This window comes from Chelonia mydas, chromosome 6, assembly GCF_015237465.2.
Source record: "Chelonia mydas isolate rCheMyd1 chromosome 6, rCheMyd1.pri.v2, whole genome shotgun sequence".
Lineage (NCBI taxonomy): Eukaryota > Metazoa > Chordata > Testudines > Cheloniidae > Chelonia > Chelonia mydas.
Genome location: NC_051246.2, coordinates 51,622,202 through 51,648,520, shown reverse-complemented (window position 1 = coordinate 51,648,520; position 26,319 = coordinate 51,622,202). Strand labels below are relative to the sequence as shown.

The 26,319-nt window shown below is 40.9% G+C and overlaps 1 protein-coding gene across 2 annotated transcripts in view; it reads left to right on the top strand.

Annotated features, from left to right (window-relative positions):
- The window catches only part of SHANK2 (SH3 and multiple ankyrin repeat domains 2), a 612,060-nt gene that overhangs the window by 393,453 nt on the left and 192,288 nt on the right, over positions 1-26,319 (top strand). For both annotated transcript variants that reach the window (XM_037899997.2, XM_043548746.1), the window contains 2 exons: positions 23,235-23,317; positions 24,917-25,041. In XM_037899997.2, coding sequence (XP_037755925.1) covers positions 23,235-23,317; positions 24,917-25,041 — 208 coding nt within the window. The remainder of the gene's footprint in view (positions 1-23,234; positions 23,318-24,916; positions 25,042-26,319) is intronic.

Genomic DNA, 26,319 nt, shown 5'->3' with positions numbered 1-26,319 from the left:
GATGGCTAACAGAAGTGTTATGCTACCATCTGTGCCTTATTCTGTATCTGTGATACATAGCACTTGGCATTTTAGGTTTCTTACATGATACAGAAGCTTGGATTACCATGGTTATGGGATTATTTTAATGTTATATTACATCCCACAGTGATTGAGGGATCTCTTTCAGTGATCTTGAGCTCTAACTTTTCAGTGACTACAAATGGTGTAATCCTTTATGCTTGTATTAAGTGTATGCTACAAGAAAAACAATTTACGCTAAGAGACAAAGCTGATTTTGTATGTCTATACTGCAGTTAAACACCCACAGCTGGTCCCTGTCAGCTGGCATGGGCAAAGGTGCTGTTTAATTGCTGTGTAGACACTTAGGCTCAGGCTGGAGCCCAACCTCTGGGATCCTTCCCCCTCACGGGGTTCCAGAGCTCCTGCTGCAGCCAGAGCCAAAACAATCTAGAGGATGGATCTAGACTATTCTCAGTGATAGCAGATGACAGGACAAGGAGTAATGGTCTCAAGTTGCAGTGGGGGAGGTTTAGGTTGGATATTAGGAAAAACTTTTTCACTAGGAGGGTGGTGAAACACTGGAATGCGTTACCTAGGGAGGTGGTGGAATCCCTTTCCTTAGAAGTTTTTAAGGTCAGGCTTGACAAAGCCCTGGCTGGGATGATTTAGTTGGGGATTGGGCCTGCTCTGGGCAGGGGGTTGGACTAGATGACCTCCAGAGGTCCCTTCCAATTCTGATATTCTATGATTCTATGATCTACTCTGCAATTAAACAATCCCTTAGCTCAAGTCCCATGAGTCAGTCAGCTGACATGGGCCAGCCGCAGATGTTTAATTACAGGGTAGACATAGCCCTATAGCCTTGTCTCAGGTGCTTAAACTGGATGGATGCCTTTGTGGGAGGTCTGGCCATAAGTGATGCTGGACAGGGAGTCAGAAAGGGCATTCTCCTTGATCGCAGTGTGGCAACCGTGCATTTTAATTTAATTTATGTGGTGAATCCAGCATCCCTCCATGCATGGCCCTAAAGGGAGGAACTTGTGTCAGAAGTTCACTTAGCCCTGGTCTATACTACGGGGTTAGGTCGAATTTAGCCGCGTTAGGTCAATTTTTAAAATGAATGCATCTACACAACCAGCCCCGTTCCGTCGACCTGAAGAGCTCTTAAAATCTATTTCTGTACTCCTCCCTGGCGAGGGGAGTAGTGCTAAAATTGACCTTGCTAGGTCGAATTTGGGGTAGTGCAGACGCAATTCGACGGTATTGGGCCTCCAGGAGCTATCCCAGAGTGCTCCAATGTGACCACTCTAGACAGCACTTTGAACTCCAATGCACTAGCCAGGTACACAGTAAAAGCCCTGGGAAATTTTGAATTTCGTTTCCTGTTTGGTCAGCATGGCGAGCTCAGCAGCACAAGTGACCATGCAGTCCCCCCAGAATTGCAAACGAACTCCAGCATGGACCGAAAGGGAGACACTGGATCTGATTGTTGTATGGGGAGAAGAATCTGTGCAGGCCAAACTCCAATCAAAAAGAAGAAATGCTAATATATATGCCAAAAACACACAGGGCATGGTGGAGAGAAGCTGCAACAGGGACACACAGCCATGCCGCATGAAAGTTAAGGAGCTCAGGCAAGCCTATCAAAAGACAAAGGAGGAAAACGGTCGCTCTGGGTCAGAGCCCCAGACATGCTGCTTCTGTGATCAGCTGTATGGCATTCTAGGGGGGGACCCTACCACTACCACTGTCCGTGGACACCTGCAAGGGGGGAGTCTCACGTAATAGGGAGGAGGATTTTGTGGAGGAGGAGGAGAATGCGCAGCAGGCAGGCGGTGAATCCTTTCTCTCTGGCAGCCAGGACCTTTTCATCACCCTAGAGCCAATACCCTCCCAAGGCGGGATCCCCGACCCTGAAGGCGGAGGAGGCAGCTCTGGTGAGTGCACATTTGCAACTACAGTACAGGGTTTAAAAGCAATAGTGTTTTAATGTTTGATTTGCCCTGAAGAATTGGGATGCATTCACCGCCAGTACAGCTACTGGAAGAGTCTGTTAATGAGTCTGGGGATAGAGCGGGAATCCTCCAGGGGCATCTCCATAAAGCTCTCCTGGAGGTACTCTGAAAGCCTTTGTGGAAGGTTTCTGGGGAGGGCTGCCTTATTTCATCCTCCACGGTAGTTCACTTTACCATGCCAAGCCAGTAGCAATTAGTCAGGAATCATTGCAGCACAAAGCATGGCAGCAAATGGTCCTGGGTTTTGGTCGCATTCAAGCAACATTCGGTCTTTATCTTTCTGTGTTAGCCTCAGGAGAGTGAAATCATTCATGGTCACCTGGTTGAAATAGGGGAATTTTTGTAAGGGAACAGTAAAAGGACCCCGTTAATGCTGGGTTGTTTGCACTTGGCTAAAAGGGATCATCCCAGACAATAGCCACGCGACGGGGGGAGGGGTGAGGGGATCATCCCAGAGAATAGCCACGCAGCGGGGTGGGGGTAGGTGTGTGCTGCACATCCACCCGAAAACCACAGCCCCTCCTTTTATATGTGAAACCCAACCGGCATTGCTTGCTATGGGAGAGGATGGTGCTGCAGTTTGAAACCATTCCCACATGTTATGAAGGCATAAGAAGCCAACCCCATGTACCAAAAGGCTTACAATGGCTGCCTGGAAACCGAATTGTGTTGCCCAGCCGTGTGAGATGTGTCACCATACTGGCATGCGCTCAATATAAAAGGCAAAACGTGACCTTGTACCTAAAGCACATGTGCTGTCTGCTGTGAATTGTTTGATTCACTGTGAAAGAGTCTCCCTTTTTGTCCTCAGAAATGTACCATCTTAAATTTTACTCTCCCTTTTTCCAGGTGCAAATGTTTCTATGCTCCTCCTATCATCTCCGTCCCTGAGATTATCGCAGATTAGAAGGCGGAAAAAACGCACTCGCGATGACATGTTTTCCGAGCTCATGCAGTCCTCCCGCACTGATAGGGCACAACTTAATGCATGGAGGCATTCAGTGGCAGAGGCCAGGAAAGCATTTAGTGAGTGCGAAGAGCAGAGACAGGAGGTGATGCTGAGGCTAATGGGAGAGCAAACGGACATGATGAAGCGTCTGTTGGAGCTGCAGGAAAGCCAACAGGAGCACAGACCCCCATTGCATCCATTGTATAACCACCTGCCCTCCTCCCAAAGTTCCATATCCTCCTCACCCAGATGCCCAAGAACGCGCGGGCAGAGACTCCAGGCACCCAGCCACTCCACTCCAGAGGATGGCCCAAGCAACAGAAGGCAGTTTTGATTTGTAGTGTGGCTACATTAAGCAATGTGACCTTGTCCTTTCCTCCTCCCGCACCCCACCCCACCAGGGCTACCTTGTCAGTTATCTCACTTTTTTTTTTTAATTAATAAAGAGAGAATGCATGGTTTCAAAACAATAGTTACTTTATTTCCTTTGCCAGCTGTGATTGAAGAGGGGAGGGTGGTTGGCTTACAGGGAATTAAAATCAACAAAGGGGGTTTGCAGCAAGGAGAAAAACACACAGTTGTCACACTGTAGCCTGGCCAGTCATGAAACTGGTTTTCAAAGCCTCTGATGCGCAGCATGTCTAGCTGTGCTCTTCTAATTGCCCTCGTGTCTGACTGCTCAAAATTGGCCACTAGGCAATTTGCCTCAATCTCTCACCCCACCATAAACGTCTCCCCCTTACTCACAGATAGTATGGAGTAAGCAGCAATAACAATGGGAATGTTGGTTGCGCTGAGGTCTAACCTAGTCAGCAAACAGTGCCAGCGAGCTTTTAAAGTCCAAAGGCACATTCTACCGCCATTCTGAACTTGCTCAGCCTATAGTTGAACTGCTCCTTACTACTGTCCAGGCCGTCTGTGTACAGCTTCTTGAGCCATGGGAGCAAGGGGTAGGCTGGATAACTATTGGCATTTCAACATCCTTAATGGTAATTTTCTGGTCTGGGAAGTAAGACCCTTCTTGCAACTGCTCGAACAGCCCGGAGGTCCTAAAGATGCGAGCGTCATGCACCTTTCCCGGCCATCCCATGTTGATGTCAGTGAAACGTCTCTTTTGATCCACCAGTGCTTGCAGCACCATTGAGAAGTATTCCTTGTGGATTACTTACTGGTTGGCAACGTGGTCCGGTGCCAAGATAGGGATATGCATACTGTCTGTCACCCCACCACAGTTAAGGAACCCCATTGCAGCAAAGTCATCCAGTATGACCTGCACATTTCCCAGAGTCACTGCCCTTGATAGCAGAACGTCAGTGATTGCACTGGCTACTTGGATCACAGCAGTTCCCACAGTAGACTTGCCCTCTCCAAATTGATTCCTGACTGATCAGTGGCAGTCAGGCATTGCAAGCTTCCACAGGGCTATTGCCACTTGCTTCTGAACTGTCAGGGCAGCTCTCATCTTGGTATTCCTGCGCTTCAGAGCGGGGGAAAGTAACTCTCAAAGTTCACGGAAAGTGGACTTATGCATCCAAAAGTTTCGCAGCCAATGTGAATCATCCGATATCCGCAACACTATGTGGTCCCACCAGTCTGTGTTTGTTTGCCGGGCCCAGAATTGGCATTCCACTGTATCAACCAGCCCCACTGCTACCATGATGTCCCAATTACCACAGCCCATGCTTTCAGGAACGTCTGTGTCCATGTCCTCATCACAATCGTCCTCATGCTGGCTTCTCTTAGCCCGGTTCTGCAGATACTTCAGGATAATGCGTGAGGTGTTTACAGTGCTCACAACAGCAGCGGTGAGATGAGCAGGCTCCATGCTTCCCGTGGTATGGCATCTGCACGGATAACCCAGGAAAAAAAGGCGCAAAACAATTGTCTGCTGTTGCTTTCACAGGGGGAAGGAGGGGCGACTGACAACCCAAAACCACCCTTGACAATGTTTTTGCCCCATCAGACATTGGGAGCTTAACCCAGAACTCCAATGGGCAGCGGAGACTGCAGGAACTGTGGGATAGCTACCCACAGTGCACCCCTCCGTGAGTCGATGCTAGCCATGGTATTGAGGACACACTCCGCTGACTTAATGCGCTTAGTGGGGACGTACACAATCAACTGTATAAAATCGATTTCTAAAAATTGACTTCTATAAGATCATCCTAATTTAGTAGTGTAGACATATCCTTAGTATGTACACCTATCACTGGCAATATAGTCAGTGGTTATTAATAAGATTTGCAGGATTGCATTGGCACTATCAGTATCTTAGAGGTTTTGCACTCTGCACTCTCATCTGGGTTCCCCAGGTCTAGAGCATAGTGAAGCAGAGGCTGGCAGTGTAATTAGCCAGCAGTATGCTTTTCTGGGAATACCTTTAGTCAAATCTGTCAGTCAGATGATGTCTATTCCTCTTTATGAATTTTTCATGTTAAGTGTAACCTATATAAGCAGTACAATCGAGTTCGGGTGTATCTGTTATTCTGTTCTGTTTCTGGGACAATTTTATATTTTTGTTGCATGAAGGTATTTTTAAAACGATTCTTGGTTGCAGGCATTGGGTTTTAGACATTCTGTCTCCTTGGTGGGGAGAGATGGGTTATCTCACTATCATGATATAGTTGGGGATTCCCTCCATATTCTTTCAGTTGAATTTGGTTTGGCAGATGTTAGGCACTTTTTATCATCAAGGCTGCTTGTGACTGTAGTTTGTGTATGTGCATTTATTCATACAGAAGAAAATTTCCTTTGGTGTGCTAGTGCTGAAATTTAATGATTAAGATAGACTTAGCCATTATGCATGCATGTACATCTAAAGCATGGACAATAAGTAGTTAGCAGCAGTTATAATGAGGAAAAAATGTTAGAGCATGTGAAATGCCTTGGGGTGGGGGACAGTTCTTCAGTGTTTAAATAGTGAGGCATGGCTGCTTGTTCTGAATTGTTTCACTCATTTGTAGTACACTAGTCTTTTTTTTTAAAGGGAAAGTTATCTTTACGTTTTTAGATTACAAGTAATGCAGCCATAGATGCTTTTGCATTGTAGAATATCCTCCTGTCTGAACATTACCAATACACTCCACAGATGGTTGAAAAGTTGGTAGAGGCATCACGTGATTTGTCACTCATCCTTCATTCAGTGTAAGAGAATGGTGGCATTTCAGTCATGTTACTGAATTAGCTCTTTGCGGGTTCTTGAGTGATTCTCTTGCTTCTGTGGAATTAAGATGGATTATGCCTTGGTCTGCATTTTGTGGGCTACAATTAGTGATTTTTATTTGGAACTGTGTGTCACAATGTGATTTCTTGGATTATTAGATGCCCTAATTTGAATTGTAATATGAAGATGTCATATCTGATCAATTCAAAGATGTAAAATTTAGTTCTAAAAATATGCTGTTTCATATATTGTGTACATTGTATTCTCATACAGTGATTCTGAGGCTAGGACTAGATCATGATTTGGTCCAGGGCTCACAGCATATGTTAAAGCTGTCTGAAAACTGTCTTAGTTAGAAGGGTGTACATCCAAAAGTTTGGCATTTGGGTTTGGATCAGATAAATATCCAAACTTGCTTATACCGACCCATGGGTCTTTGAGCTTCAGAGTCCCTATGCTAAGAGGGTAACACTTATTTTGGGATCTCTGAATTCCTATGGAAGGTCTTTCCATCTAAATCTTGCAGACTTGGGTGATTCAGATAGTCTAAACATTTTCAGGACTATTGATGTTCCCAATGAAGCCAATGGAGTTTTGCCATTCCTTTCCATGGGAGTAGAAGCACGCTTTTGGGGACCTCAACATGAGCTGCAAAGTCGCTATTCATGTCTTGAAGCGTGCACGTGTGTGTGTGTGTGTGGCATCTTCATTCAGTGCCACTTAAAGTAGCTTTTACACAGTTGTGTAATAAAATTATTTAAAAGAACCAGAACTCTTCAGACAGCTTGAATTTTTAAAATGGCCCTGAAAGGTCTAGAACTTCTAAACAAAATTCTTCCTCTAACTTATGACAGGATAATTAATATTTTGATTTAGTGATTCTGTAGAAACTTGATATAGTCGTATTACTTTCCATTACTTGGTTATTTTAAATATTTTGAGGTAAATTTGAGTTCCTAGAACTGACTTCTACCACTGATAAAATTGGATTTAGTGTAGGTAGCAAGTGTAAGTTACAACTTTGCTAACAGGCATCAATCCCAACTTGCAGTATCCAGTGCTATTTGGTAACTAGCTTATTGTAAGAAGATAATTTGCCAAATTTTTGTCATGTTATCCATTGTAGCCTAGATTTAAGATCTGTGACGACTACTTGTGAAGTTTTCCTCTATTCTGTAGCAATAATGATAACCATAGGAAAGAGAGTTTATAGCTATCAACTTGTTTTATATAGGTAACTTTATGTAGTCCTTCACAACATTATTTTTGGCATTCTTCTTGTGCTAAGAAGGTACCTGGCCTGCTTGCTGCAGACTTTGTGTAATGTTGAGGGAGCTGGAAATGAAAGCTTGTGTGCTCCAGTCATTTGCCATATCTGTCCCTCTAGCTGAGCAAGGAGGATCTAGTACAGTAGTAGAGAGAGCAGCACTCTGGTGAAATGAAATAATGTATCATGGTGGTTTCAATAGTAATTGCTTTGAAAAAGACCAAGTGCTTTAATAGCCAACTTGGTTTCTCAATCACTTTCTCAGCAAGAGATGAAACGCATTCCTAGATAAATAAGAAACTAAAATAGTTCCAAATCTCTTTTTAAACTAAGAACCTTTTCCAGATGGCTAAGCAGTTAAAATAAAAAATATAAACACCACCTTAGCTTTCCCAGTTGCCTCATGTCCAGCTATTTGTTGGGAAACAGAGCCAACCCACCCCAGACATCACCTGACACTCTCATACATGCTTCCCTTTTCAGGTCTTTCCTTTTTCAGGCTTACATTATCTCTACTCTGCTGCTCCAGATGACAAATCTCTGAACTGAAGTGCTTTACTCCCTTGCTTCTACTGTTGTAATATAACTTAATCGGGACTCAAAGGCCCCTTTGGGGATTGGAGCACCATTTGTACAGGGCCTAGCACAATGCTTATAAAGACAAAGACTTGGGAAAGCTTACAATATAAAAAAGTGACAAATCAGTGTATGGGTGGGGCAAAGCATACAAACGTAGTGAAGAGGATGTTATAAGGCATATATTCTGTTAGTTCCTTGTCTTTAATTGTTTTATTATTATTTCTTTACTTTATTATTCTAAAAGCTCTGGGTTATTTTGGTGGGAAGACACCCAGAGTTAAGTTTAGGGAGTTGAAAGTATTCTGTGTGTAAGAAGAGAGTCGGTAAATGTGGAGAAGTGAAAGATGGGTGAGAATTATAACGAACAGGGAGAGTGAAGGTGGGCAACTCAAAGGTAGCACTTGTATGGGTTGTGGGGAGGTGAGACAATGCTGGATGAACAAACAATAGCAACACAGTAAATGGGGGAATACAGAGGCAAAGTTTCAGAACTGAATAAATGTCAGGGGACGGCGAATGTTCATCCCAGCTGCTGCTTTTTGATGTGCAACAGCATTTGTCCCAGATTCTCTGTGGTGCCACAATGCACCTGCCTGAGGCTCAGGGGCAACACCAGCCTCTTCCTGGTGGAGGGGCGAGGGGGGGGTGAGGTGGGCCTTAGTGCCCCTCTCCCCCCCCCCCCCCCCCGCCCCCGCCATGAGGCCCTGCCTCCTGTTCTCCTCTTCCCTCCAATGCCCTGCCCCAGCCAGGCCAGAAGCCAGAGTAGTACTGTAGTAAGAGCCACCCGGAGAGCCTGAGCCACTGTCGGGAGCTGTGGACCCTCTACCTGCTGTGGGCGGCATGCCCCCGGGGGCAAGGACACAGGTTGGAGGCTGCTTTTGCGTATCCCAGCACCCAACCCAGGGCAGATGGAGAGTCCAGAGCTCCCCACAGTGGCCTGGGCTCCCTGGGCAGCTCTTACCACGGCCTGGCTCCGCCTTCTGGCCTGGCCAAGGGGCGGAGCCTTGGGGGAAGAGGAGAAGCAGGAGTCGGGGCCACAGAGCGGGATGGGCCTTCTGCACAAGTCCTGTTTTCACATTTTGGAAAGGCGGTCACCCTAGATGCCGCGTCTATAATACTTGAAAATGATTTTGTTTTCCAATAAACAGCTTCTGCAGTTGCTAAAGCACATTACCTCTTACACTGTCATACATGGTACTGTGGCTGAGCTTTTTACATTTATGATTGTAGAGAGCATCCAGAGAAACTGCTGAAATAGGAAGTAAAAAGACAGGTCTGTGATTTTGCATGCAGCATCTTTTTTCCTACCTCTGTAATATAAACGTACAGCGGGGCATACTGGAGACTATTAAAGAATGAAATTACAATCAGACTTGAGGCTATACAATGAATCCAAGCACCCAAAATTAGTTGACATTTTTGGCATTGGTCTCTGTCTCAGTTTCCTTTGCGTATCTTTCTTAATGCGGAACCCAATACATTTCAACAGCAAACATTATATAAAGCATATATGTTTTAGTCTAAATAAGGTAACAATCTTAACTCTTTTTGTTTTGCTGGGCTGGCATATCCCTTTCACTAGGAATAAGAAATAGGAACTACATTTTTAAGTTCTTATAGTTCAGCTATGTGTGGCATTAACAATTTTCTGGGGGTAAACTGGTCAGGCAAACAACTTCAAGGGGCTTGTTTGTAATAGACCCCATGCGAGCTATAATGCTGTAAGTTACACAAGAAAACTGTAGGGGACACACATGGTAAGTGATCACCCTGGGTAAATGCACCCACTGTGTTTGGAGATTTTAAATTATAAATGAAGGATGGAGTAGGGGTTAGGCATGGACAGAAAAGTGGGAATCTCCATAAGGAAAGCAAACCAAAATAATGATGTAGGAAATGAAAATGTGGAAACTTGTTTAGAATGTCTAATGGATGGGGTGTGCAAATTAGATTATATCCCCGGCATATCTAACTTATACAGCAGGCTCAACAGATAACCCAAGGTGACACTGATTTGTCATTTGTCATTCTTACAGGAGCAATATTTTCATAATAGTGCTTGAGTAATTTCTTCTGTGTGTTAGATCCACATGCTTTCCATCAATGCCAGACCAGAGTTTTCCCCTATTTTTCTTTTTATTGTAAGTCACACTTATAATTGCCAATTCACAAGCATTTTATTGTTTTCTTGCTGTTCTGCCATATCCTTTTTGTAGCCTTCTGGAGAGATGCAATTGAATAAGATCTTGTGCCAAACAAAGATGATCAAAATGTTGGGGTGATTTTTGGGGGGTTTGGTTTGGTTTTTTTTTTTTTGGTGGGGGAACCCACCTTACCCTCTGCTCAGATCCCACAACACTTTGGTCATGTTCGGAAACAACCTCAGCCCAAATATATTTGCAGCTGCCCTCCATGCCCTGAGTTTCAACACTGCTTGGAACCAGAAGTGCAGATACACAATCTATACCCTGAGTGAATGTGTTCCTAGAAGTTTTCCACCCCAAGTTTCCTGATACAAGGGTTTGATAAGAATCCAAACCAACCCCTAATGTGGTGTTCTTTAGTTACCTCTGTTACAATCCCCTTGATTAGTTTTCTTTATGGCCGCTCAAGCATAATGGATTAACCTCTTTAGGACTGTGTTTATACATAAAATATAAAAATGTGATCTCTTCGTAAAAATAAAATTTTGATGCCAGTTAACCTAGTGGATAGAACACTGGACTGGGACTCAGGAGATCTGTGTTCAATTCCTGCCTCTGCTCTGCAACTTTGAGGAAGTAATTTCTTTCTCTGGTCCTCTGTTACACTATCTGTAAAATTGCAATAATGATGATGCCCTCCTTTGTAAAAGTGCTTTGAGATCTATTGGTGCTATGAGAGCTAGATATTAATAATCATCCTTATTTTAGTGTGTTAAGATGATTCAGTAGAAATTCCCCTTTCCTCATGGTTTAATGGCAAGAGCAACAGTGGTTATGAAGGCAGCTGTTTTCAGGTAGGAAGAAATACCAATATCAAAAGTAGATCAGGTAAGTGCCCATGTCTATTTAAACCAGTTGGTCCCCATATGGTGGTTTTATGCTCTTGGAGTCGTCATCTTTGCTCAGGATGACAGTGCAGGAAGTGGGACAGCTCAGACAATCGATAATTAGTTTTCTAGCAGTAGGCCACCTGTTCTAATCAAGATAGAGAGTAGTAGCTAAAAGTTGCAATGGTCTGACTGTTTGCGTGATATGTATGAATTGATGGATTCTCTCTCTTCTTCACTGGATCGGGATCTGTATAATAAAACCATCACATTGGGTACTACTAGACATCCCCTATACTGCATCCTTGGTTCATAGCTGTGCTTCATGTATGGCACTAGAACTGATGTTGATAGCATTTAATAGAAATATTTCAGTTCAAACTCCAAACTCAGAGGAATTGATACTAGAGCCCTATGAGTAATAAGGATACTGCACGTAATGAAGCAACTGTTCAGTGGAGAGAAGAGGGAACTTTGTGTCCTGGTTTCTCCTTTTCCGTATATATTTTTAAGTAAGGCATAAATTTTCACATCAGGAATATCTATAGGTTTACAATTTCAACATTATTTTCTTCAATTTGCCCTGTGTTGAATATTTGTCACAAAAATAAAATCAGAATTTTAATGTGCAATAAATCTTGTGAAAGTTGATAGATCAGAATACTTTTGTCCATACTTTTCCTTTCTATTTTGGTGGACAAAGCATTGCATTGCTTTACCATAGGTTAGTGAGGTTTATAAACAATGGTAATTGGGGGGAGGAGAGGAGAAACCAAAATTAGTAATGTCCAATTCAGCTGATACTCTTCCTTCATCAACAAGGCAAATCACAAAGATATTACCTCTTTTCACATTGAGCACCACCAGTATCAACACTAGCTTAATCCTTCAGATGGTCTGGCTGGATGTTCAGTTTGTATCTGTCATTGGTGGTGGTCTTATGCGACAAAAGCTTTTGGCAACCATCTGATTGTCAGCTGTGTAGCAGCTGTCTTTTGGTAAATGTACTTTGTAATTCCCTGTATCAGAAAAACTGCTGAAACTGGACCAGAGCTGATGGAGGCAGTTGCTGGGGTAGTCTAAAGAATATCCTCATTTCTGATCTGTGTGAAGTGGCAGGACAAGAACAGTTGACAAAGCCCATGAGAATCAAAAATGTCAATCATCCATTGTTTAGTGTTTCGCAGTGCCCACGTTTCACTGTGATACAATAACATTGATATAACCGTGGTTCTTTAGATTCACAGCTTCATAAGAAGCTTGATGTAATTACTTCTCCTGAGACACCACTGAAGGACCCATAACACGATGGCAGCTGCTATGAAAGTGTCCATATCTTTTGAACATACTCAAGCACTGTCTCTGATAAATGCATTTTGTAATTCATTGGTCTTCCATTCAAATATGTCAGCACCAAGTATCTGAGAATTGCCACCTGCTTGATATTGTGTCTGGGCAGGTTAATACTGTACTGTGTTGGTTGTAATCTAGAGTTGGAGGCTGCTTAATGGTAATGGCTGGGGGAGGGGGGACACTAGTTGTGGAGTTTTTTTTATTTTATTTTTTGTTTTTCTTCTGAATTGATAACCAAATCAATGCATGCTAACTTTTGCCTGGTAAGATCAGTCATCAACTGCAGTAATTTATCAAACTGAACCAGTGAGGCAATTACACTGGTGTATTTTGAGGTTTCCAAGTAAAATGGTGTTCAACTCAATGCCACCAGCAACTGCCTCTTCAAGCTTATCCGTCAGTCAGTCAGTGCTGATACTGAGCAACAATGGTGATGACACAGCCTTGCTGAACTCTTGTGGAAATAGGAAAATGTGCTGGATATCTACCATTAATTCAAACACCACTTTCTGTTCCCCAGTAGAGAGAGGAACAGCTCTTCTATTAATAACACTATCTTCCCAGGGATGCCAAGTCACCTGATCAGATGATCCCACAAGTTTGCTTGATGCACTGAACCAAAGGCCTGATGAAAACCTATTTTAAAAGTGCTATGCACAGCTTATTAAATTCAGCCATCTTCTCAGAAAAGCTGTCTCAAGGTAAAAATCTGGTGAATAGTGGAATGGCCCAGTTCTAAAGCCACACTGACTAGACTGGCCTTTGCTTCCATGGTAACATCTTGAATCGGTGATACACTTTTTTTGAAAAGACTTTTCCCCTGTGAGTGACACAACGCAATGCATTTATAGTTGCTACATTTGACCTTGTGGCCCATTTTGAACAGAGACAGAATAATGCCCTTCCAGTCATCAGGTATGATATTAGTGTGCCAGATGGTCTAGCACAGCCTATGCAACGATGGAAAAATAGTAGTCACTGTCTTTAGCAATTTGGGGGTATCATTACAAACTCCTGGTGCCTTCCCGGACTTCAACTTATGGATGGCAAACCAGATCCCTTCTTGCTTGAAGGAAAGTGGCTTTATTGGAACTCACACTTATACTATAGTGGGAAGAGGGAAAGTAGGCACCAGACAATTGAGAAATATCTAAAAATGATCTTCCCATTGATGCTAGTGATCTTGCAGGCTGGCTAATGCCACCATCCCAATTCTTTACTGGGCAAAATGGTGCCACCTTCCTCCACAATCAGTGCAAAGTTGAATGGAGGCTGCTGAAATTGTGCCTGGCAGCTGCCTGTACTAACATGGCTATCTGTGTTGACCACCAGAATTCTTTATCTTTCTTGTTTAGGGACTAGACAACATTCCAGTGTTAAACTCATTCAGCTGTTCCTTTTGCTCTTGACAAATGTGCTCAAACTGGTGTGATCAATGGTTGATATTTGAAGGGCTAAGGATTCAGTACCAAGCTGGGAGTTATCAGCACTGAGGTATTGAAATAATGCCACTCCTCAACAGATGACAGAGGAAGTGAGACTGCAGTCTCTAATTCTTCAGTGACTTTGAGAAGTTCAGAATGGAAAGCCATTTGATAGTTCATTTCTAATTAGAGCTTCAGCCCATTAACTGGCTGTCATTGAAGTCAAAGGTGCACTTTTGTCAGCAGGAGTCACGAGTCAGTGTCAGGTTCTGCAAATATGCAAACTCATACATCAATGACTGGTGTCTGCCAACTGTTACTGACAAGAACATGATCACAAGCCTTGTGAAACCAACTTGTCTATACCAAGTCTGCTTGTGAATTTTCAGGTAAAGGAAGAGCGAGCCCATGATCATCATGTCCTTGATAGCTTCAAATTCCGGCAGTCACTACCCCTTGTTCTTTTGCTCAGCACCAAAGTTCCCCACTGTACTTAACCACTCTGGGAATCCTTTCTTACCTGTACATTTAAAATTGCCCAGGGTCATGATGTCTTATCTTGAGCTTTCATTAAAGACTACCTGCAGTTGCTGGTAAAACCTTCAGCTTCATTGTTAGCCATGGTGTTGGTGGGACCATACACAGTGATGATGGTAAGATGCCCACAGCCAGTACAGAATCGGATATTGCTGAGTTGCTCATTACTCACCTGCCAACTCTCCAATGCTCACTGAACAATAAGTGAAAGTACAATAGCCAGCTTTTACTGGAGCAACCCATTGGGGCAATCTGAGAAAGAAATAGAGTCCTCAACTTTGTTTTCACTGCTTCTTTGCCAGCATACTTCAGATAAGGTGCAGCTATTGAAGCTCAGGCTCTTCAGCTGCTTAACAAGGACAAGTTTAACCATTTCAGACAGTGTTTGAATGTTCCATGCACCAATTTTACATTTGCCACAAACATGTAGGATACCAGGGTGGCCTTGTCACAAGGTTTCATTGATCATTTTTGCCTCAGTGGCTGGCGCAAACTGTTAGCCATTTCGGCTGCAAGAACAGTTGAACAAATTGTTGCAGGTGGCTGGCTTCAGTAGATGTGAATGTACCAACTCCAGGTTGTTGTTTTTAAGGTATTACAACTCTGGTAATTTATTCTTGTGATAAAGATTTGATTAACTTCTCCTCTGTCCTCCCTCCCAAACTGGATTACATAAATCTTAGTTTATGACGTAGATGACTACAAGAATGAAAGAGAGAGACATTTATTTTATTTACACTTTTTTTTCTCTATGGAAAGCAGTGTAATTTATGTGTTCGACTTTGAGTGACATAAAGATGAAGGAGAGAGAGTCCAAGTTTCTCTTTAGAAAACTTTATAGTGAGAGAGCTGTCCTGCTGTATTTTAAAAGATTAATTAGTGAAAATATGTAGTCTTTAAAGACAGGATCACTTTCTACCACTACGGTTAATCTTATTTTCCTTGCAAATTTACTAATCATAAGGTTGGAAACAATTGCACAACCTCCCCTGCTCACCAACGTTCATCAAATGTTTTTTAAAAGCTGTTAAAGTTGTAATTTATAGTAAAATGCAAGTCTTTTTTTTTTTTTTTTTAGTATGTGACAAATATCCAAAATCTTCAGCTAATCCCTCTTGGTTCCTCTACTTGTCCAAAAGTTTGATGTATATTCCTATATGGAAGAAGAGGAGACATTCCTTGGACATCTTATTGTAGTACTTAATCTCTGTACAGTGTTTAGAAGCTGTGGTGACTAGTAGTGAATATATACTAACAGGGTAGTTGCAATATTAAACACTTTTGGGGCAAGACAGCTAGAAGATGGGCATGTTGCTATAGGTAAAGCAGTGAGCAGCAATCTGAAAGCATTCTGCTGTTTCTCACTACTACCTTACTTATCCCTAACATACACGCTACTTCTGCAGCTGACTAGTTCAGGAAACAGCTCAGTTACAAAAACACAAGTGGTTTCTCACAGAATATCTGTGGACACCGTTTCTATTCTAATCAACATGAGGCTTTTTGGTGAGTTTTTGGGGCATGGGAAAGGAAGTCATCAGGGAAGGTGCAGTTTTAAAAAAAAAAAGTGGGGGGAAGGTACAGTAAACCAAGAGGTCAGAAAGGGGGAAATAGTTGGGTGGTTTTGTTTTGTTTTTCAATAAAATAAGAAAAAAATCTACTGAAAGTGTGTCTGCTGAAAGAAGGCTAGCCAGGCCATCACACAAGGGGCACTGGTACGGGGATGCATCACTCATAGACTTTAAGGTCAGAAGAGACCATCATGATGATCTAGTCTGACCTCCTATCCATTGCAGGCCACAGAACGTCACCCAGCCCTGAAATAGACCTCTAACCTCTGGCTGAGTTACTGAAGTCCTCAAATCATGGTTTAAAGGCTTCAAGTTACAGAGAATTCACCATTTACACTAGTTTAAACCTGGAAATGACCCGTGCCCTATGCTGCAGGGGAAGGTGAACCGCCCGCCTTCCCACACTCCCCCCCCCTCAAGGTCTCTGCAAATCTGATCCAGGGGGAAATTCCTTCCTGACCCCAAGCTCAGTCTAAAAGCCAGTTAAGTGTGTGTCCTCCTGCTGCTCGCCTTGGAAGGCAGTTCTGGAACTTCACTCCTCTGGTTAGAAACCTTAATGTAATTTCGAGACTAAACTTGTTGATGGCCAGTTTATAGACATTTTTTCTTGTGCTTAACTTAAATAACTCCTCTCCCTCCCTAGTCTTTAACCTTCTGATGTATTTATAGAGAGCAATCATATCTCCTCTCAACCTTCTTTTGGTTGGGCTAAACAAGCCAAGCTCTTTGAGTGTCTTCTCATAAGGTAAGTTTTCCATTCCTCATATCATCCTAGTAGCCCTTCTCTGTATCTGTTCCAGTTTGAATTCATCTTTTTTTAAACATGGGAGACCAGAATTGCACACGATATTCCAGATGAGGTCTCACCAGTGCCTTGTATAATGGTACTAACACTTCCTTGTCTCTACTAGAAATACCTCACCTGATGCAGCCTAGGACTGCATTAGCCTTTTTCACGCCCATATCATATTGATGGCTCATAGTCATCCTGTGATCACCCAATACACCCAGGTCTTTCTCCTCCTCTGTCACTTCCAACTGGTAAGATCCAAGCTGATAGCAAAAATTCTTAGTCCCCAAATGAATGAATTTGCACTACTAAATTTCATCCAATTTCTATTACTCCAGTTTACAAGGTCACTGGAAGTTGCAGGTTCTTTGCAAGCACCTGGCAGGATCAAACCCAATGGCTGGCCTTAGACATATCTCAGTTATCCTTTCTTTTAACATTAAAGTATCTTTCTAGCTTTATTTATCACTCTTAAGTTGAGACGGCTGTTGGTGTTTTCCATGTTTTCTATATATTATTACAGTTGGTTTTGTTGGGATAGCTTTAGAATTCCAAGGCCAGATTATCTCCTACATCCTTGATGATACTCTTACTCATCACCCAATGAAAATAGTTGCTATTGGAAAATGAGTTTATGAAGCCTCCCTTAGCTCTTGTGGGAGGGGTCTTCAAACTAATTTTTGCCATCCTCAAAATAAACCGATTCTTCTCCGTCAAGGTTCCACAGTAAACACAAAGCAAGCCCTGAGACTTTTTGGAGAGGATTCACAAGAGGGTTCTTTGTGAGATACCCCAAACTTAAATTGACTCATTTTACATAAAAACTGCATGTATGTGGAGGAATGTTTAGGTCATCACCCAATCACCTATTGCAGAATCTGAACACAGATAATTGGTTTTGTGTTTTTTTTCTAGAGTATCACTAATCTGTGCAAGGAAAAGGGGAGAAACTTTTTTAGATGAAAGCTGATATTCTCCTTTTGTTTCTATTTTGCAAATCCATGAATTCCACAACTACAGTCATTGCAGAGACCAAAGGACAGCTTTAAAAAACAATTAGTTTTTTCCCTTCATCGCATCGTTCTCCGACACTCCAACTAGTGTACCATCAACTTTTTACTGTCTAGTCCTCCTGTAAATGGTGGTAGGGATGTTTATTCTTGTGTCTGAGGAGGGTTTTCAGTCCAGTTTCCTGAATGTGTCCCAATATTTTTATCCTGATAAAAGGTTACATTTTCCTTCAGTGGAATCATGTCTTGAAAAGTAATATTTGCTACTGTCCATACAGAAAATTGATCACTGTTAAAGATCCTTAAGTTAAATTTTCTTAATGCCACCTAAAAAATTTTGCTCTTAACAACCAAAAGGATTTCTGCTATCCTATATGAAAGGAAGAGTTCAATATAAGTTAGAATTTGTCTCCCCCTTTCTTCCTTGTAGAAATGACAAACTGAAATGGTTTTAGCAAGAGTAGACTTTTATTCTGTTGAAACCATGTGTGAAGTGTTTGATACATGGGGGGGAAACAAACCTTAGTCATGCTTTATATTTTAATAAAACTTGCTTCTGCTGGATTTTATTCGGTTTATGGCAATTGCCTTGCAAAAGCAAATAGTACTAGAAGAAATAAAAATACATAACAGCCATACATATATTCTGCAAAATAATAAAAACAATCTTCATAGAAATAAAAATAATAATGCTAAAACATATCCAATACTTAAGGTCAAGAGGGCAGTATACATATAAAGACTACACAGTAGAGAGGTTAAAGAATAAATTGCAACCTGAGATGCTATTTCCCAAGCTTCTGTAGTTCTCATGCCTATCATATAATTATTTTTCAAAATAAATAACCAGAATTTAGTATCAGCATGTACTTTTAAATAAGCATCAGCACAATCAGAGGTCTCTGCATGGGAAGTCCTGCAGAGAGACTACTAAAAGTTTGATAAGTGTAACACAATATCAGGCTGGTTCTATTTGGATTGTAAGCATTTTGGGACAGGGACCATTTGTGTATCTTCCCACTTATTCTGTATACTGCCAAATGCACTCTTGCCACTTGAAAATAATTAATAGCCGCTCAACAAATTATTCTATCTCTACATTTTGCTACAGTGAATTGCACAGCTGGATGATCAATGGCCAGGGAAATTCAAGCAATCAAATGTCGTCTCTTCATTAATCTTGACGTTCTTAATTACTAGAATCAGCCTCTCATTCCAGAGCTTGTTACAGTAAAGGAGATACCTATAAATAGTAAGACAGATTGACCCATCCCAGCAGTGGCAGAACCTGTACTTCACTGGAATTTCATTAAAAGAAAAGGAGTACTTGTGGCACCTTAGAGACTAACCAATTTATTTGAGCATAAGCTTTCGTGAGCTACAGCTCACTTCATCGGATGCATACCGTGGAAAGTGTAGAAGATCTTATTATATACACAAGTATAATAAGATCTTCTACACTTTCCACGGTATGCATCCGATGAAGTGAGCTGTAGCTCACGAAAGCTTATGCTCAAATAAATTGGTTAGTCTCTAAGGTGCCACAAGTACTCCTTTTCTTTTTGCAAATACAGACTCACACGGCTGTTACTCTGAAACCTGGAATTTCATTGTATCTTGCAATAAAATATACTGTAGGAATTGCCTCAAATCTCAGTCATATCAGTGAGCTGCAATTTGGGATTCCTTGCATTACTCAAGCAGTATTAGAATTCAAATGTAGCTGCCTACATGGACCGTTAAAAAGAATGGAAACTGGGAACCCACGCTGAGAGCTCCTCTAGAATGGATAAAAGCTAGCTTTTCTCTACCCTGGGAGAGATTAAATGTGTACAAAGCAGCCACTTGCATTTCTCTCTGTTGCTTTGGGCAAAACACCTAACCTCCCTTCCTCAGTGTCCCAGTCTGTAAGAATCCCTAATTTTTGCATACCTCACAAAATGGTTCAGATTTAAAAGGCATTACATAGATGTAAAAGAGTGTGTTTTATATAGTAACTTTTCTTTCAGTGGTGTGGTGGTCTGTTTTGCTAATCCAGCAAACACCAACAGATTTAGAATTAGGAACCTTTTTTTCTTTCTGCCAGTTCAATAATCAATAATAGTTCAAAGTTAGGGGCTGACAAACTGTTATGGGGGAGTAAAGGGGCATAGGTTAAACCGCCCATTTGGGGGGAAAATGTTATATAAAGCAATGGCCGGCACTCTATAACAGATGGTCTAATTACATTTCATCTTGTATATAATGTATGTCAGGTTTAACCAGTCCAGTGGTAAGGTAACTAATGCCCTGTATCAGCAATAACCGATCAATTTAGTACTACTAACCTGACAGCCATAATCTAATAGTGGAAAAACTAACATTACCCTGTGAATTCCTCTGTTAAATGCCTGTTCCTTAATTTCAGTTCAAAACAGGACAAACCTAAATTCACATTTTTTTACCTTCTGAAGTTTGGTGTATAGTCATCATCATAGCCAGGACCACTCAGTCTCATGTGGAGCCATATTTTCTACTCAAACAGCCTGTGGAAAATGTTCCTTTTATCTGTTGGAGACCAGCCCTGTGTGTGTCTTACTCGTCATTGGTAGTTAAGGCCTTATACGAATACCCTGTAGCTAAGTATTCACACCACCTTCAGGATTGAGGGAGTGCTACCAAGGTGGCTTGATCCATGATAATTTGACCTAGTTATGGGATGGGCACCATTTAGTCTGCTAGACCCATGTAAACTGTAAACAGGCTTCCAGCATGGTACACCCAGCATAATATTAGATAAAAGAATCCTGTTGGGACAAAATAAACTAAGGAAACTATATTAGAAACAACTTATGCTTAAACATGTTGTCGTTTTAGGGGATGAAAAAATGAGCTTGTTGCCTATTGATAGCTTCCCTTGCTCATTCTGCCTGCTATTGGATTCCTGGCTCTGCAGCAGTGAAAACATCAATTTATGCCTACTCTGTCCCACTTTTAACTTCTGTTCTGAGACACTAGTTGACAGCCATAAGGTCAAGGCAAGTCCCTCCTTCCTGCAGGGTAGAGGAGGGAATGGCCACAGATTCATTTTCTCAAATCTTTTTGTTGCTTTCTTGATGTTTGGGTATTCTTAAAATGTAACCGCATGATTTACATTATTGTAAATAGTCATAATCCAGTGTCTTTAATATGGGTTATTACAACAATCTGTAACCCATTAACCCCACTTTTTTGCTGTCTGGCTGCAGAGGTATTAACAGGCTACTTAGCCTTGAATGGTCTCTTTAAAATACGTATAAACTACTTATGCTAAACAACCTGTTCCACCTTTTATTTAGCTATGACACTCTGAGTACCTTTCCTAGAGCCGAAGTGTATCTCAGAAGTTTGTCTTTCACCAATAGAAGTTGGTCAAATAAAAGATATTAACTTCATCTACCTTGTATCTCTAATATCCTGGGACCAACACAGCTTATCCACAGTGCAAAGAACATTACTTCTGGGGAAATTCAGCTAGTTGCTTTGACACTGGAATATTGATGGTGGGATCGAAAATGGAGAGAGGGTGGGTTCTAAATGTCACGTCTGATACTTACCTTCATCATCATTCTACCTGAAGTGCTTGTTAAATGGATTTCTTTAAAGTGAAGCTGAGCTATAAGAAACTGTCTGTAATATATGAATGTGCTAGAGTTTGGAAGTGTCCATTGGTGTTAGTTCTGGGTATTTTAGCCCTGGTTTGCACTGGGGGGGAGTCAATGTAAGGTACACAACTTCAGCTATGAGAATAGCGTAGCTGAAGTTGACGTACCTAGATCGACTTACCATGGTGTCTTCATGGCGGTGAGTTGACTGCCATCACTCCCCCATCAACTCCGCTTGCGCCTCTCGTGGCGCTGGAGTTCCGGAGTCGATGGGAGAGCACTCGGGGATCGATTTATCGCATCTAGACTAGACGTGATAAATTGACCCCCGATATATTGATCGCTACCCGCCGATCCGGCGGGTGATGTAGACCTACCCTTTAAGTGTCATGATGCAATCATACATCTCTATTCAGAGCTTTAAATATGCAGTTCCCACCATTTTTTCTTTATCAGAGTTCATCCCTCTCTGGGTTCTTTTTATAATAGTACCAAAACAGTTTGACTCTCTTGCAATAATGAATGCTTTCTTCTCCTCTGCAAAAGAAGCCTTAGTGACTGGATTCTATAGGTGAGCAGTAACAGCCAATTTCAAGTCTCCTTCAAGCATCTCCTTTTTGAAGTTGATCTGCATGTATGGAACAGAGAGAATTATAATTCACTCCTAGTTCATATTTACTTCCATCTTTACTAGTAGTGTAGTTTTAAGCCCTGCAGCATTATGTTTCGTAGTACATTTTGTTTGTGGTTAGTTATTTAACCTCTAACCTTGTCCTTATTTAAAAAGTGTCATGCAGCTTTTATTGGGCAGTAGTATCTGTATTTGATAGCTGTGCTTAAAATTGTTTGGTTTTCTTACCTTGTATTCACTTCTTATTAACCTAACTCTAATTACCTTGTACTGATGAAAGAAAGGTGAGGAAAAAAGTTCAGGCCACTTAAATCTTTGTAGCTAGGCTTGCACATTTTAAAAAATATCCAAGCTAAGCCTGTTTGTATTTGCTTATTTTGCAAATCTGCATTTTCTTCATCCAGTGTCTACTTTTTTCTTTGACAATGTGATAAAGAATCTTAAAGCTACATTTTCTTTAAGTGAATACTGTCTGCACAGAGTCCTTTTCACTATCTCCCTGTTTTATAGCATTTATCTGTTTTGCAAGGAATAGGAAATATTTTTAAAAAATTTGTTTTCATGATTGCACTTGCCTTGTTACTATTTCAGTTATGCAGATTCTTGATGCTGTGGAGATTTGTGCTTGATGACGCCAAGGCAGCTGCACGTTGTTAGCATTGTAGGTTGTCAGATGATCATGTGGGATTCTTGCAGCATGCAACATTCAATAGGATTGAAAAAGGGCTTTTGATGCAAGGCATAGCTTTCTGACTATATTTGTGCCTTTTTAGCTGGCTAATACAGAAAACAGATCTAATTTAAATTTTAAAATGCTGCCTCATTTTTCTTCTGGTTGGTTTCATTTTGGCTTCACTAGAAGATGCATCTGGTACATCCATGATTGAGGAGTTTATTAATGATATTGTCATTCAGCTCACCTACTTTCTTTTCTTTTAGAATCCTAGCTAACCCACAGATGACATGATCACACATCCATTCAGTCATTCATATAGAACACAAACCACCATGCATGATTTCTTCCTCTTTCTCTCCTCTCTCTGCCTTTTCATTCCCTCTAAGTTGCATTGTCATGTTCTCTTTTACCATTAAGCTTTGTCTTTTGTCTTTCCCCCACATTGTTTGCTGTTGGTTTGTTTTTTTGTTTTGTTTCCCCATGCTTGGTTACTGCAATATTATTTGATTAACTGGCTGTGATGATGATGAACCTGCACACTGGAGGAGCAGCTACTACAGTGGTGATGAAGGGATGTAATAATGGTCGCTATCCTCGGAATTCTCTCTACAGTGACTGCATTATAGAAGAAAAGGCAGTGGTCCTGCAGAAAAAAGACAATGAAGGATTTGGATTTGTGCTCAGAGGGGCAAAAGGTATGTATTTTTCTGTGTGTGTCTGTGTGCATGTGTAAAAATATATATACACACACATCTCTAAATAAACAGGAATTTATTCTTGGTGCACTTGGTTGCTAGACAACAGCGTTTGCTGTATGCTGTGCTACTCAGATGGATTTTAGTGGTTTCTGTTTGAGCAGTTTGGATTTTGTACAGAGCTGTCTCATTATCTTTCTTGAGGAAGAAAGTTTTAGTTTTATTTTTATTTCCAGGGTGGTTGCAACATTTTGCCATGTACCTATTCTGTTATCTATCTAAGCTAAACTACAGGTGTCTTGCTTCAGAGGAAGAAAAAAAATCTTACCTTCTGTATTTCAAATGTCAGTCTATTAAAATTATGTCTATGAATAGAAAATAGAAAAGGCAGGTTAGGGTTTTGCTTAAAATAGGTGTGGACCTTGTGCAAGGTGACATTGGTACAGTTTTAGTATGAAAATATGATCCTTTTTTATATCTTCAGAAGCTGCACATATGTTGCATGGCCTGTAGTGTGTTCTAAAAATTGCTTTTCTTCCTATGTTAAAATGTTAACCTTTTTCTTAGAGTAAAATCTACTTTTAGAGGATTCTTAAGAGTAAAGCCTTACATTTAGTGCTCTGCTTTTTAACTTCAATGGCAGTAAATTTTACTCCTTTTATGTTTTAAAAAATATATTGATGGTATGTCCCATCTCTTGCCCCCCCTCAGTTTTTCTGTGGGTTCTCCCTTGCCCTGCCTGGCTCCAAGGCTTGCCCACATGTGGTAAGGAAGGATATTCCACACCCTCATTCTGGGGACACCATTTTTTATCTTCCCTCACTAAAATTATTAATACGATCTCTTTGTTTTAATACCAGTAAAAGGATTTATTCTGTCGTCCTAGTTAAATGCATGTGTGTGGGAACCCCCAGGAAAGCCAATGTCTTTATCAGTTTGTTGAATAACTGGCATGAGTTGTCTATGCAGCAAACAGAGGTTACACCCTCTGTGGAAGCCCAAGTATTTCTCAGTCACACTCATGCTCTCTCTCACGAGAGTCTGAGTTCCTCAGGTAAAAGATCCAGTGCCCTTACTAATCCTAAATCTTTTCTGATACAGCGCTGCTACTAGGGCTGCTGTGCCTTCTCTACTATAGAAACTGATATCTCTTCTGTTCATGTTTTGAGATGCATATAAATATAAAGAATAACTTAGCTTGATTTTTACATTTTCATTTAATGTTGGTAAGACTTTTCCTTACAGCTATAGATCATAAAACATGTTAGTCAGCTCTTTCAGAGAATGAGATGGGCATTTTAACATATACTACATTTCCAAAAGGCCTTGACATTCACTATCAAAATTGAACTATTATTGCACATTTTGATTGCTTTATGTGGCAATAAAAGGAAATATACTTCTCAAAAATGGAGAACTGTAGAGTACCAAGGCCAAGGGATTGCCTGTATCTAGATTATTTGTGCGGCAGAGGCCTAGTTTACTTTCAGCACCTAGTATGTTTTTACATAAATCATAATGATAAATAGTCTTTTTTCAGTAAAATTATATTTGCAAATATTGTGTTATTTATTTGTAATATGACATTTATTTTCAAAGCTGATACACCTATTGAAGAGTTCACCCCAACTCCAGCCTTTCCTGCTTTGCAGTACCTGGAATCTGTGGACGAAGGGGGAGTAGCATGGCAAGCTGGCTTGAGAACTGGAGACTTCCTGATTGAGGTAGGAAAACATGGAATTTGATTGTGAATTCTGATGGGGGGAAAAACCGTGTTTTATTTTGAAAAACTTACCTTGAAGAACTGTAAATTATGCTTATGACCAGTAGTGCAGAGGATGCTGCTAATATATTTTATATTAACTATAGTATTTTGGTTTCATGCATCATTTTAGGAAAGTAATAACACAGAGATTCAAATGTTTCGGGTGGAGCTTTTGGTTTTAGTTTGAAAATATACCATGCGAGAAACTCCTGGTGGTTGATTCTACTTCTGATTTGGGGTAGTTGCATAGACTACTCATTCTGTGACTTTAAAAAAAAATATATTTTGAAGGGTCGCTAAACTTAATTTTTATAGCATTTATATTAAGCCCCTTTTTGCAATCTTGTGTCTGGTAACAGTGGGGAATAAATGAAAGGACTTCAATAGCACAGTATAAATTATTGGTGACAACATATTCTAAATGCAAATTAATTTCTAGACAGTAAAGAGATTTTATTGATGTCTGAATTAATTTTATACAAAAGGTAAACTACATTATGTCCTTTAATTGCATCCACAAAAAAGCCTCCATGCCAGATTTTATATTTGGTAGATATGGCCAGATAGCAGAGGATTGTTAAAGACCAGTAGCAAGAAGTACTGAGTGGTTGGTTGGTTTGTTTGTTTTTTGACTGATTTATTGCTGTAACACAGGCCATGATAGTTTGGAGGATGCTTCCATAACAACTTTTGTTTCAAATAGAACATCACTTGTTATATTGTCAGCACAGTTGATGCTATGTTTCCAGATATGTTTTGCAACATGAATCTACAAACTAAAAACAATACTGTTCACACAGTATATGCATATGTATTAGTGTTCAGATTTTCTTTCTGATGTTTCGTGTTTCTGTGCTGACTTATCTTTTTTTCCCCTCTCAGAGGTACGTTTGTATTTGTCAGACTTTTAAGTTGGAATACAAAACAAATTCTGCATAGATGAAATGAAAGATATAGGGTTCTAGTCTATCTTGAATGTAAAGACAATTTAAGTTTGTAACTCCCATGGTCATGCAAATATGCACAAGAACTCCCTATGTATCCATGAAAGAATAGACTGAATAGATTTTTCAGGATACACAACAAATGTATATGCCCCTCTGAGCTTTAAGTACATTTTATATACTGTATATTTACTTGAGGTATGTAACTGCTATGAAACCTAGCAGATCATTGACTTCTAATTTACAGTAGTAAGTGCATATCAATTTATATGCTTAAACATGCAAAGATACTT